The sequence below is a fragment of the Limulus polyphemus genome, unplaced genomic scaffold (genome assembly GCF_000517525.1).
Source record: "Limulus polyphemus unplaced genomic scaffold, Limulus_polyphemus-2.1.2 Scaffold1268, whole genome shotgun sequence".
Classification (NCBI taxonomy): Eukaryota; Metazoa; Arthropoda; class Merostomata; order Xiphosura; family Limulidae; genus Limulus; species Limulus polyphemus.
This window is the reverse complement of record NW_013666878.1, coordinates 260990-275869: the sequence shown is the minus strand read 5'-3', so window position 1 is coordinate 275869 and position 14880 is coordinate 260990. Positions and strand designations below refer to the sequence as shown.

The window sequence follows — 14880 nt, the reverse complement described above, 5'->3', positions numbered from 1 at the left end:
ACTTTAGGCATTGATCTCTTTAAGGTTTGTTGTGAATTTCGCGCAAAGCTACACGAGGGCTATCTGCGCTAGTCGTCCCTAATTTAGCAGTGTAAAAGCAGATGGAAGGCAGATAGCCATCACCATCCACCGCCAACTCTTGGGCTACTATTTTATTAACGAATAGTGCGAATTATTGTCACATTATAACGCCCTCACGCCTGAATGGCGAGTATGTTTGGTGTAACGGGGATTCGAACCCGCGACCAGCAGATTGCGAAACAAGCGCCCTAACTACCTGGCCACGTCGGGCCGATCTCTTAATGAGAACTTTGCCTATCTTCGATTTCACGTTACTTCTAAAGAGAAGATGAACCGTATTGTGAATATACAATGCCTGAAGAAAAGAAACACTCGATTTATACATTTGTAAAATATTTAATGTTTCCATTAAACCCCAAATCTCTCATTTTTGTAATTTTTGACATATTTTTTAAACTAACGGTAATTACAAATAGCTTTTGCATTAAAATACACAATTGCTTCGACATTTAAAAAATCTTTTTAGTAAAAAACACCTTATGCTATAGTCTTTTAGGAAAAATTCTTTGTATCATAGTTTTTCATGTTCTACGGGATACATGTCTCCGATGTAGCCATTTCAAAAATATAATTCTATTTTCAAACGTCCCGACGGTTAAATGCTTTTCTATTAAAAACGCATTGCTCATTTAAAAAATCGTTATTTATTATGAAATAACCCAAGGTTATAGCATATGTATTTTCGAAAAGATCACTGAAACGTTATTTTTTGATGTACTTCTACAGAAAACCTGTATCCGATGTGGGCTTTTTAAAAATACAGATTTGTCGTTAAAACTCCCTAGCTTTAAGCATTGATGTATTTATGGAAATTTTGTCCATCTTCCATTTGACTTTTATTAAAAAACACAAGGGACATTTTCCAAAGTTAGTCATCTGATATGACCATTATTTGATTACTTACATGTTAGAACACTACTGTAGATATCACATTGGACTGTATGTATACTGCAAAATAAGCTTCTTCGTGCTTTTCAAATGAGGATATGTCCAGATGATGGAAAAGACGGGGATATTAATCTGAAGAAAATTATTTTGTTTAAACGATTAATATCTAAAGGATATTTTCAGTACCATCACATCCTGAGAAAGAGAAAGCTATGTTTACACATACCACCTCTACTGATGAAAACGTTCTAATATTTACAATGAACATCAGCATTAATCTGTTCCCTGATCGTTCTTGAAAGTTATCAGTGAATGATTAGCTATAAGACTGAACAGTTGATCTACGACCATAATCCCCTGTTTAATAGTTGAAGTTTTGTGAATACATGTTTCAGTATTTGTGACAGCAGTCTTATTTAGAATTTGTGATTTTAGTTATGTATATTGATGATAGCATATCTATACGAGACTTGTATTATCCAGTATTATGCATAAAGTTCCAAATCAGCAAAAAACAAGCTTCAGACAAAGAGTTTTGAAAGGTAAGGATATAATTTTCTACAATGGTGATGGTTAAATAGTTATTTACATAGATCTTTTACAACTAAATTTTAGTGAAGCAAATCAACTTATAGGGATAAACATGAAAATTAAATTATTGTATATTATTTAGAGGTTTTAGTGAGTTTCCTTTTTAAGTCGAATGGATACTTTACAACACCTTAATTATAGAAATGAAACTAATGAATTAATGATAAGTGTTTTACATATAAAACGACAGAAAATGTAAGTGTGCCATGAAAATAAAATATAGAAGTGAAAACTATAATCATGTGCTAGTAACACTATCCGCCTTTGAAAAACATATATTGAGACAGGTTGAATTCTGTATACAGTCCTAAGGAAGTATAGGAGCACTGTCCGCCTTCAGAAACTCCATTCGCCTCTGTAAACTGTACATTGTTAATATTTGTTTCAGTCTTTGATTTAACTAACATATATTAATTATATCCATTTAAAACATATTGGGGTTTATATAAGCAAAAGAACAACCTATTTGAAAATGTAAAATATACAACATGTCCAAATCCTTTATTCATTATAAAATAAAATTATAATCTACTAAGATCATTGTATGTAGCTATTTCCAAACATACGAACATCCTTTTCAGGACGAATAGATGCTATGCAATATATTAACTATACAAAGGAAAACTAATGAATTAGCGATGAGTATTTTACATATAACACGTCAATGTTGAACCTCGGGACTGTCTCAGGACCTTTGCTCTTTTTCATTTACATCAATGACATAGACGAATGAATGGTCAATAAATGTCCTAAATTTGCAAAAGATATTAAAATCTTGGGGTTTTCTAGCTGTGAAGATGATGCTGTTGATTTACAAAGGGATTTAGATCATTTAGTGAGTTGAGCAAATAAATGGCAAATGGGTTTTAGTTATGATAAATGAAAGATAATGCATGTGGGTTTAACATAATTGGAATTACAAGTATAATTTCAATGGGAATAACCCTAACAGTATTATGAAAAAAAGGATCTTGGGGTAGTAGTCAAACAGTCTCTTAAGCCACCCAAACAGTATGCTGTTGCTAGTGGTAGAGCAAATAGGATTTTAGGTTGTATCTACAAAAATATTGAATACGAGTCTAAAGAGGTTATAATTTCATTGCATAGGTTATTGGTTTGGCCATATTTGAAGTATTGTGTTCAGTCTTAGGTTCCTTACCTTAGGAAAGACATTGAATTGTTGGTAAAGGTTCAGAGGAGGGTTGCTAGAATGTTGTCTGGGATAGAGAGGTTGTCACATGAGGAGAGGCTGAAATCTTTCAAATTGTTTTCTCTTGAAAAAAGGAGAATTAGAGAGGATCTAATTAAGGTATTTAAGATTGTAAAGGGAATTGATAGCGTTGATGCATCATCTTTTTTCATACTTAACTGTGAGAATACAACTACCTCACCTCCTGTTGATCGTTCTTCACCAAATTTAATAGGGAGATTCACTGGGTCCATGTGGAGATACATACAAAATTTCAGTTTTGTGTTTTGCAGTTTTTATGAGCGTTTGTATTTTTTTTTAGAACTACTTCGCCCCCTGTTGATAGATATTCACCACATTTGGCATGAAGGTTTTTTTGGATCATGCAGAGAAACAAGAAAAGTTGCAGTTTCACATTTTGTGTTTTGCACTTTTTATGGACGTTTTTGAGTTTCTTTACAATTACATATAAGGGAAGCAGCTTTACTTGTCCTAAGATAATTTTTCATTAATCATGAATTGACATAACTGGCTTTATCACTATGTGACAAGAGCCGTTACAAATTCATCCAAGCTAGTCGATATGTTTTCCGTGGGAATGAAGATTGTACTAAAAGAGAAAATGACAATTCTCTGTTCAGAAAACAACATAACATAATATGTCATTTGATGGGTGAAAACCTTGGATTTCTATTGGTTATAGATAATATAATATTCAATGTAAGAGAGAACTATTAACAAATCCGAAAGAGAGAATGTGACAGGTGGGTGTGGCAAGAAGATGGCTCTGTAACCATACAAGATTGAAGGCTATAAAATTATGGTTTGTCTGAGCAGTGACAATTTTATAATGAATAATTTGTGTTAAATTTTGTATTTACTGGAGGGGTGGTGAATAAATAAGAGAAGAGGTGATATCCAAAGAAACAATGTCACACTTCTCACAGGATTCAGGATTTCTTTTTAAATATTGCCTTATAAAATTATGAACTTAAAACTTATATACTATTAAAATATGGATTATTAGCTATGATTGTATGCTATACTAATTGGTGTAACGTAAACAATAAGCAGTTTAATTACATTTCCAATGTAAGTCACCAAAAACCTTGTCACATGCATAGTGCCCCCAAGTGGCACAGCAGTATGTCTGCGGACTTACAACACTGGAAACCGGATTTCAATACCCGTGGTGGGCAGAGCACAGATAGCCCTTGTGTAGTTTTGTGCATAATTAAAAACCAAACAGACATGCATAGTAAAGGTTGCCTGTGCAGAGAGGGTTAATGGGCACCTCGAAACAATGGACACCATGCCATTAGGGGGAGATCTTTTCAGTCTCTTTCTTTTCCTACTATTTGTAACCAAAATAAATCTTGCAATAACAGACACCTCGATATTCCTGATTAAGGGCAATGTCTTTGGTCTCGTTCTCAATACAGGCAATTGATAAAGTGTGCAGTTATATTTGTATGCCTGTATGGTATACCACTAAATTCCAAATATCTCAGAAAGATGACTAATATTCAAACAACTGCTCTGAACCATATACTGTAATAAAAGTTTTTACAGATTCAAAGTGCAATCTTATTATTCTGGAGAATTCTTGTTGAAAACACTGTACAATACATAAGCCGATAAATTCCACATTGTTTTCTTGGAGCAGAGGTCAAGTCAGCTTATTTCTGTGCACATGCTTTGTTGCTCTTGGGAGTACCATATTATAGTGTTATGTAAACAGTCTAATGATACAAGTGGTTATTTGTTGCTATATTTTCAGCTACATTTCTACTTCAGTCTTTGACAGTAAAATAAACACAGAAAACAAATGTGAAATGTTTAGCAGTTGAAACTCTGAAGAGAAGTACTTAGAAACTTTGTGACCAATAATAAAGAAAAAAGGGCACAGCTAATCCACCCCTGAGATCTCCTGTTGACAATACTCCCTGTGATGGCAATGTACAACTCATGAACATCAGTGCCCTGCATACACCAAACAAAATGGGGGATCCTTAAAATTCAGGAAATTTTTATGGTCAATACGGAATCCAGATTTATGTGGTTCATTTTTTATAATAAGGACACCTTTCTATAGAGGGCAGTTAGATGCAGTCGGAAGGACATCCTTAATGTATAGGTTCTACTCTATGTAAATGAAAATGACAGACATAAATTGAGACAGGTTGAAATCTGTATGCAGTCCTACGGAAGCATAATAATACATTTTGCCTATAGAAATACTATCTGCCTTTGCGAGATATACAACTTATTTGAAAGTGTAAAATATGCAATTTTTTGAATCATTTATTCATTATAGAGTAAAATTATAATCTACTAAAATCATTGTATGCCATTATTTTCAAACAAAAGAATGCTTAAAGATTAATTATAAAATAAAAACTATAAATCTAATGAAATTATATGAAAAAGTTCAATGTTAGCAACACGTCCCCTGGTGTTGATTATTTAATCGTAATTAAAATGTGAACACTCAATATCATTTGCATATTAATTAAATCATTTCCTTAATAAACAAATAATTAGATATTAATTATTAATTTGAATATCATTTACATCTAATAAATAAATAACCTTTAATTAATAACTATTAATTAGGCATTGATAATAAATTTGCATATAATTAATCAACCATTAGTTAGGCATTGATTATTAAATTGCATATCATTTACTTATATTCATACAAGTTACAAATGACGTTACACTTCCACCTCCATAGTGACTTGTTAACTACTAACACTTGGTTTAGGTTTTTGGAAAAAGACATTCATTAAACTTGAAATATCTAATCTTTGTTGTTTTTTGACTATTGGAGATTAAATATATTTTGTGCATTAAAATACGCACTAACTGCGGCATTTGAAAATTGGATTTCTTTCTTCGTAAATTACTGAAGGCTATACAGCCTTTCCGATTTTCAAAAAGTTTTCGATCATAGTTTTTCATGTTCATCTACAGAAAAAGTGTTCGACGTGGGCATTTCAAAAACATAATTTTTATCTTCAAAAATACGAAGATTAATGAATTTTCCATTAAAATACACACTAACGCATTCAAAAAATCGTTTGTTGGATTTTTCGTGAATATATCCAAGACAGTTTCGAAAAAATCTTTGATTCATAATTTTCAATGTTCTTCTACGAAAAATATGTATCTGGTATGAGCTATTCAAAAATACAATTTTATCGTCGAAAGTCCCAAGGTTTAACCCTCCACGAATCAAAGAAAACTTTGTGCCTCTTCGAGCTCATTTTGCTTCAGAAGATAAAATGAACAGTGTTAGGGATTTTTAAGACTTATTTTTCCACATTTGTCAATACTAAAGTTTAGTGGTTATTTTTAAACTATTGTCATTTTTGACTTATTCTATTTTTAAAGGTTTGTTTGATTGAAGTTAAGCACAAAGCTACACAATGGGCTATCTGTGCTCTGCCCACCACGGCGGGTATCGAAACTCGGTCTCTAGCGTTATAAGTCCACAGACATACTGCTGTGTCATTGGGGGCATTTTTAAAGGAGAGAAACACTCGGTTTAGGCTTTTGGAAAAGATATAATGTTTTGTGAGAGAAGCATGAAAAACTAAAACAAATTTTCTTTGAAAATACAAATCTTGGATATTTTTACGAAAAACATTTTTTTTAATGTCGATAATGTATTTCAATGCAAAAACAATATTTAATCTCCCATAGTCTAAAAATATGTCAAAAACAACATATATTACAGATTTAGAGCATAATGAAAATCTTTTTCAAAAGCCTAGTCGAATGTTATTTCAGAAATAGAATATGTAAAAGATCACAATAGTTTGAAAAACAACACAATAAACACTAAACTCTAATATTTGTGAAAAACAAATATTGAAAATCCCTAAGGGTGTTCATGTTCTCTTCTAAACTAAAGTGAAATCGAAGATTGACAAAATATTCATAAAAATATCAAGGCTTTAGCCTTGGGACTTTTAAGGATTAAATTAAAAAACCCTAATAGGATATTCTCTTCTAAACTAAAGTGAAATCGAAGATTGACAAAATATTCATAAAAATATCAAGGCTTTAGCCTTGGGACTTTCAAGGATTAAATTAAAAAACCCTAATAGGATATTCTCTTCTAAACTAAAGTGAAACCGAAGATTGACAAAATATATATAAAAATATCAAGGCTTTAGCCTTGGGACTTTTATAGATTAAATTAAAAAACCGTAATAGGATATTCTCTTCTAAACTAAAGTGAAATCGAAGATTGACAAAATATATATAAAAATATCAAGGCTTTAGCCTTGGGACTTTTATAGATTAAATTAAAAAACCCTAATAGGATATACGTTTTCCAACAAATAACTTCAAAAATTGTGGTGCAAGATTCTTTTCCTCGAAAATGAAGAGGGTATATTTGTTTGTTTGTAGTTAAGCACAAAGCTGAACAATGGGCTATCTGTGCTCTGCCCACCACAGGTATCGAAACCTGGTTTCTAGCGTTGTACGTCTGCAGACATAATGCTGTGCCACTCAATCAGCCTGACACCAAGCAATCTAACAGAGTTCCTCTGATTATCATATATTATCTTAAAAAAGCTTCACAAATCCTTGAAAAACTTTTCCATCTTCTCCAGCTCAATGAATACCTAGAGTGAATCTTCCCTGTCGTTTCCTTCCAAAAAAACTTAAAAGATATCTTTTGTCTCGCACAAGTCAATTACACCACACAAAATTGCTGTTCTCCATTTAAACAAAGTTCCGTATCAGACTTTATAAGTTTATAAAAACAAAAAGCATTTTCTCTGTTCAATATGGAAAAAAACAACGTGATAAAAACTGTCAAACTAACAACATAACTTATGCAGTTTGTAAAATGCAACCATAAATACGTTGGACAAACCCAGAATATCCATATAGAACGGTTTAATAATCATAAATCCTCCATCAATACTAAAAACAATATCTTTCTGTTGCCATACCACTAATTTCATGATAGTACTTGAAGCCAACAGCTTGTGTTTATGTGGTTTGTTAGCGAGATATTCTCCACTATTGTTACTTTCATCAACAGTATTAGTTCGAATGTTTTGCATTTTTAGGACTAATCCAAATTTCCTAAGCTCACTGAACCTTGCTAGATATTATTGGGTTTATGGCCAAAAACGTCATTAACAGCAATGGAACTCAACTGATGAAAAAATTCATTCTAATCTTTATACGAATGTAAGAAAAATATTTTTAATTAGCTATACTCATTATCAGGTTGATTTTTGGTTTTGCTGTCAGTAGGTAGTTTACTCTGATCAAAAGTTAATATTGTTTGAATCCATCATTGACATGGTTCTCATTGGTACTGAAGGTAGGTTTGTATCAGAAGCTGACAGAGAAACCTATTGGATCAGTATTTTAAACACTATCACCCTGTATAGTACAAACCTTGACGTCAGTATTAAAAGTCTTCATCCTTGGACTCTTTTTGGAAAATTGTTTTTCATGTTCTCATTTTTATATATGTATTATTATGCAATTTCATTTCTCAAACTTATTAATATTTAATTCTTCTAGTTCCTGTATAATTAAGTGCTTTTGTTGATAAATCTCACAATTATCCTGGACATTACTTTTTACACAAACATATATTCTTATAAGACATTTTTATTTCCAAACTACTTTTTCTTTCCATCACAAACCCACATATACACAAAGCTATTTCACAACTTTGGTAATATTCTTATAAATCCATGGCATCTCACTTCTTCCACACAATGACCACATGACTGACCAACATGCTTACAATGGTCATTTGCCATTCACCCCTGATGAAGGAAAACCTGCTTTCCAAGAGTGTTCATGTTATTGGTTTTTTTGCTAATGCTACCCAAACTGCCTTATTAATATTGCATTATGTACTTTATCAGAGTTCTTAAAATGTTATCAGCATGGAACACAACTAAGCAAGATTCAAATTACCAAGAATTTTATTTTATACATGTACAGAATGTGGAAAATATTAATTATAATTTTATTACATCTGAGTTGTTGTTTTTTTATCTGGCATACTTGTACATTAGTTGGTTAGGTTTTTATTCACGATCATATAAATAGAAACCTGAACATATATTTTTATGTACCTGAAAATACTATAAATTAATCTTTTAAAACTTCATTTTCATTAAATTCTTCACACAAATATTACAAATCTGCGATACTAACAGAAAATAAACTTATTCTAGCTAATCAAACTATTTTAATTTCCTTACGAGGTTTTATCAACATGCAAGGTTTGTCTAGAACATAAAATCCACAAGAAACAATAATTTAATTTATTGAATATTTCATAACAATAATTAGGCAATCATACCTATGCAAACTTTTGCCATCTGTGCACTCCCCTTTTCGGATCGTTCGGTTAAAAGTCGAGGTAAGTTCGAGTTGAAAGAGAATACACAGGTGACAAGTGTGAGACACAGATAAAATTTAAGTGAAACACTCAACAAAATATACAGTACTTAAGATACAAGTTCTCTAATATGAAAACTCCTGGACAGTTAAAATAAAAAGAATTGACAATTAGCTAATATATGGTAATATTTCATACAGTTGACTATGGCAAAGACCTTGGTTAAGTTAATAATCTTGTATGAAGTACAAAAAGGTAACCGAAACCTGTAATTAAATTCCTTGACATACCTTTCCAATAATGTCCATATATTCAATACCAAGCAAATCTACTAACACAGGATTCTCAGGATCACATACCTTCTACAATGTGTGTTTCCTTATGCTGTTATCTAAACTGTGTATATAAATAATTTCACATGGACATCCACAACTTTAAGAGTTTGTTTGGTTTTTATAAACTATCTTGGAAAATAAAGTTGCTAGTAATTTAAAGTGCTATTTTAAAATTTTTATCTTTTACATTTTATTATAAATTGTACTGGAAGGTAAAACTTAATTACTAATTTGTTTTCAGCTAAACATGCATGTTTCCAACCAGTCCTAGAGCAGACAAAATTCAATATGATTTAATGTTTTCATGAAAAGCTATGCTGACGTTTTTCTCCATAATTCTATAAGTGTTTAGTGTAGCATCTTTGCCATTTAAATCTTCTTTCTTTAAGAAATACTGTATGAGGTGAGAGTCACAAAACCAATAGCAGCCATGATTTCTCTGAATCATTTGCAAATAGTAATCAACCAAACTGAAAAGTAAATCCACCAGGAAATTGACTATAGTGTCCACCGCTATAACCACTTTGCCTGAAGCCACCTCCAGGACCACCAAAAAAACACTGGAAGATGTGGTTTGGATCTATATTTCCTGTTAGAAAGAAAGAAAATCACTCTTACTAAACAGGTTATAAAAACTTCATTCTGATTACTCTGTTAAGTAAGAAACAAAACTCGGCCAACAAACAAGTTGCAAGAGTTATTACACTCTCTCAACTCGACAAATCTCAGCTAGATTATACCAGGAAGGTAAAATAAATGTATAAACATGCTAACAGTTTGAGCTGGCTGATAAAAATAACTATAAAATCTAACAACTTCTTTGCTCCTACTGACCTGTAAAATCTAACAGCTTTCTTTGCTCCTACTGACCTGTAAAATCTAACAGCTTCCTCTGCTCCTACTGACCTGTAAAATCTAACAGCTTCCTCTGCTCCTACTGACCTGTAAAATCTAACAGCTTCCTCTGCTCCTACTGACTTGTAAAATCTAACAGCTTCCTCTGCTCCTACTGACCTGTAAAATCTAACAGCTTCCTTTGCTCCTACTGATCTGTAAAATGTAACAGCTTCCTCTGCTCCTACTGACCTGTAAAATCTAACAGCTTCCTCTGCTCCTACTGACCTGTAAAATCTAACAGCTTCCTTTGCTTTTACGCTTCCCTTGTTTTTAATGTGATTAAGATTTTATTATTATTATTTTTCTAGTCTCTTTTTAATTATCTTGACATACTCCAAAAAATTATTCTGAACCTTATATTATTGTAAGATATAAGAATTTATAAAAACCTTAAGTTTCATCTATTATATGATCAATTTTCATAACATTTTCAGGGATGTAATCCATATCTCCAATTCTATCTGTCGTTTCATAAAAAAAATTAACAAAGCCTAGCAAACAACAAACATGAAGGACACGTGTTCTTGGGCCTAAATTCTAGAAGTGGAAGACATTCCAGTCTTGACAAAGTTCAGCTGGACTAACTATTCAACCTAAACATGTTTACTCAGGATATATTTTGTATTACATGTAAAACGTCTACATTTTTTACTATCTGTTCTACATACACATCTCCATGATGCATTTTATTAACTTGTTGCTATCCAAATTCTTAAACATTTTTATACAAAATGATTTCACACACTAGGTTAACTTTTAACATTGCTCACCAATGATATAATATTTCTACTACAGCATACAGAAGCTTACTGGTGGAAGTTCTAAGGTAAATACTCTATTAACACAAACTCGAAACTTGGCTCAAAAGTTTCCAGTTAACAAATCGTAGCTTGCTTATTTTATAAAGAGGTAGTCAAAGTGTTCACAATAAAAAGTATAAAATCATTATAAGAATAAATAAATATCTGAAAATGAGACTAAAATTTGCCCTTACCACCTCCAAAACCATCCATATCTTCCAAGTCTTGACCATTATCATATCGTTCACGTTTTTTAGAATCTGACAAAACACTGTAGGCTTCCCCAACCTCTTTAAATTTTTTCTCTTCTTCTTTCCTTTCCTGTTCTGATGCATTAGTGTGACGATCTATAACATTCATATAAACAATCTTGAAAGATTGTTTATGTTATCTCAAAAACAACTTAAAATTATATTTACTTGTCTTTACCATGATTGGTATAAATCATAACAATAAAATAATTTATCAAATATACAAGGGGTATATCATCAATACCAGATAGTTTTTTAAAAAGACAAAACTTTTTACACTAAATTATTTAACATCATAGAAAATCTAATAAACCAAATCTGTAAACAAGACCTAGTTTAAAATACAGATCAATCAATTAGGGTTGGCCTGTAAATTACCATCAATTTTGTAAAAGGAATATGCCCTAATCAAAGTTGGATAATTATTTAATAAATCCCATCTACGAACGTTTTATCAAGTTAAAAATAAAATTTCAATGATGAGAAATTTAATGATGGTTTTACTCTCTTAATACAAAGAATCTCCTTGATCCTAAGATCCTCTTCATTATCAGACACACGACACACTGAAATGTTCATCCAGTGCTCAGTCTTCACAATCACTGCCTAGATGTCTGTAAATACTTGATTTCTTGTTGACTGTAGATACTTTTTAATATGTTATTCCAAACAGCAAGCTGTAGAACCAATGTAATCTCAACCACAGCGAGAACAAACAACAATGAAATTTGACAATCATGTCCTTGAATGTAAAAAAACTTCTCTACTACTAGTGTAGATTTTAGGACCAGTTAAACAGATATCTGTGGATAATTTCTATTCTGGATCTTAGTTTGCAACTCGTAACCATCCTTAGACATGAGCACTAGACTAATAGCATCTCGGTACATCATAGCACAATGTAGGAAGGGTGATAACTTCCATCAAAACTGTTTTAATCACACTATTTGCACCAACATTATTGTTAAATAACTATCTCTCATCGATTGAAATTCTTCTTAAATGTGAGGTTTGTTTGGTTCTCTCAAGTAACAAAGGAATATGTCCAATTAAAGTTTTATTTGAATGAATAATTCATAAAAAAATTATTTTATCAAGTACAAAAATGTCCTAGTGTTGTTATTTTCATTGTTAACTTCTTAGAAAAACTAATTTATCAAGTAAGAAAGAGGCATGACTTAAAGTTTGGCTGTTTGATAGATAAATCAGTGTTAGTTAGTTGGTTAAAAAGAGAAAGGAGACAGAACAGGATTAATATTTGGAGAACAAGTCTACCAGAGAATCAAGATAAAAGACTCAAACCTAATTCAGTAAAAGAAAGATTTGTAACCACATGGTAATAAATTTTGGTTTTGATTGGTTACTATTAAGCATAAGGTTACACAATAAGTTATCCATGCTCTGTCCACTACAAATATGAAGACTCAGTTTTAAAGTTGTAAGCATGCACTGAGACAATAGGAGCAGGACAATAATTAAAGCTATCCAACAAAAAAAAAAAAAAGAAATATGATGAAAAGCAAATAGAAAAGTTGTTATTCTGTGAAAGCTTACTATGCTTTTGTTTTCTACTGCAAGTACCATCCCTCAAGAAGACTATCGGGACCACCTTGATCATACACTTACAAAGATATTTAGCATACCAACATAAAAGTTACCTAACAACTCTGCAATCATAATTTTGTACATTGAAAATTGATAAGTATACCTTTGAAGATATGACAGTCTCTATTCTATCAACAGTTCTGAATAAAGGATCTCAAGATCTAGTGTTTAATATACTCACCAAAGTATATTTGTCACAAACACAGAAAGAACCTGGACTCCAGGAAAAAAGGTCATAATACACTCAATAGAAAAAAAGAAAGAGATTTCTGAGTGAAGTTAAGGAATAAAACCAGCCTGATCAAATATATATCTATATATGAGTGATGAAAGATCATGATTGTGTCAAGTGACTCCACTACATAACTGCAACAGTTTGACTGGGGAAGTGGAAATATCATAACACAGCATTTAAGCAATAGAAAATTCTTGGGAACATGCACAAAATATTCGTAATGCACAGCACAGTTTTAAAGTTTGGTAGTGCACTTATACTATCATGTGCTATTGATTCTATTCCCCTGCATATGCATTAACACTTTAATTCTACATACATGAACACTACTATTTTCTCAACAAAATGTCACAATTTATAATTTTAACCCTTTACCTTGATAAAACTATTTTATTCAAGAGAGAAAACTTTCAGTATCACAAGTATCAGGTGATTTTAAATAACAACTCACCTGGATGATGTAACAAGGCTCGTTTGCGGTAAGCCTTTTTTATCTCTTCTTCAGAAGCAGTTTTATCAACTCCAAGTATCTTATAAAAATTTTTTCTTTTGCTCTTTTTCAGTTCCAGTTTTGCTTCTTCTAAAAACTGCTTGTGTGCTTCAACAGAAAGAAAACATTCCAATCATGTGTATGATAGTGGCAGTGACTGTTACTATAGAAACAGCATCTCAGACAATCACAATTAAACTTGCTTGTTGCTAAAAATGTACTGAATTACTTTTTCATTTCTTAAGAACAAAAAAACAGAATAGAATTTAGTCATGTAAAACACAAAATGAATACACAATGTGTGTATTATTACTGAATGCATCCTTGTATCTTAACTTTTATAAGAAACACGGCATTACTAATACACTAAATAACTTCCTTTATAATTGACTTATTCCTGTACTAATAACAGCTGCTTACTTCTTGTTGACTTATTCCTGTATCAATAACAGCTGCTTACCTCTTGTTGACTTATTCCTGTACCAATAACAGCTACTTACCTCTTGTTGACTTATTCCGTACCAATAACAGCTGCTTACCTCTTGTTGACTTATTCCTGTACGAATAACAGCTGCTTACCTCTTGTTGACTTATTCCTGTACGAATAACAGCTGCTTACTTTTACACTCACATATTCCTGTACCAATAACAGCTGCTTACCTCTTTTTGGTTCCTTCTTGTACACAGTTTCATAATCTCTAACACATTCTTCATACATTTCTAGGTCCATATAGCTAATAAATAAAACAAAACTTTATCTAAAACAACTTTAACATTCCTATTAAATAAGAAGTTTAAAAACTGTTAAAGAAAATAAGCACTTACTCTACCAATAATACTAACATTATGAACATTATGAATTGGAAGTAATGCATGTGTTCAGCTGAATGACTGAGAAACAATAGCTTTTATTACAAAGTCAGAAGGTTTTGATATTATAGTATCATTAGGCACTTATACAATTATCAGCTACTGAGCACTTCAAAAGAAAAAGTGTTCCTTATGTACAAAAACTGTATCCACCAGTTTCTTCCAATAGCATACTTTCATAGAATGATCCAACATCAAAACCAGCACATGTCCACAGGTTTCTTCCAATAGAATGATTCAACATCAAAACCAGC

At 31.7% G+C, this 14880-nt stretch overlaps 1 protein-coding gene across 1 annotated transcript; it reads right to left on the bottom strand.

Annotated features, from left to right (window-relative positions):
• Window positions 1-9584: 9584 nt before the first annotated feature.
• Window positions 9585-14516, bottom strand: LOC106462856 (dnaJ homolog subfamily C member 7-like). The gene is made up of 4 exons (XM_022390251.1): window positions 14417-14516; window positions 13718-13864; window positions 11370-11522; window positions 9585-10067 (listed from the first exon to the last, which is right to left on the bottom strand). The coding sequence occupies exons 1-4, from the start codon at window positions 14484-14486 to the stop codon at window positions 9940-9942; spliced, it is 498 nt and encodes a 165-aa protein (XP_022245959.1). The 5' UTR covers window positions 14487-14516; the 3' UTR covers window positions 9585-9939.
• Between the last annotated feature and the right edge of the window lie 364 nt (window positions 14517-14880).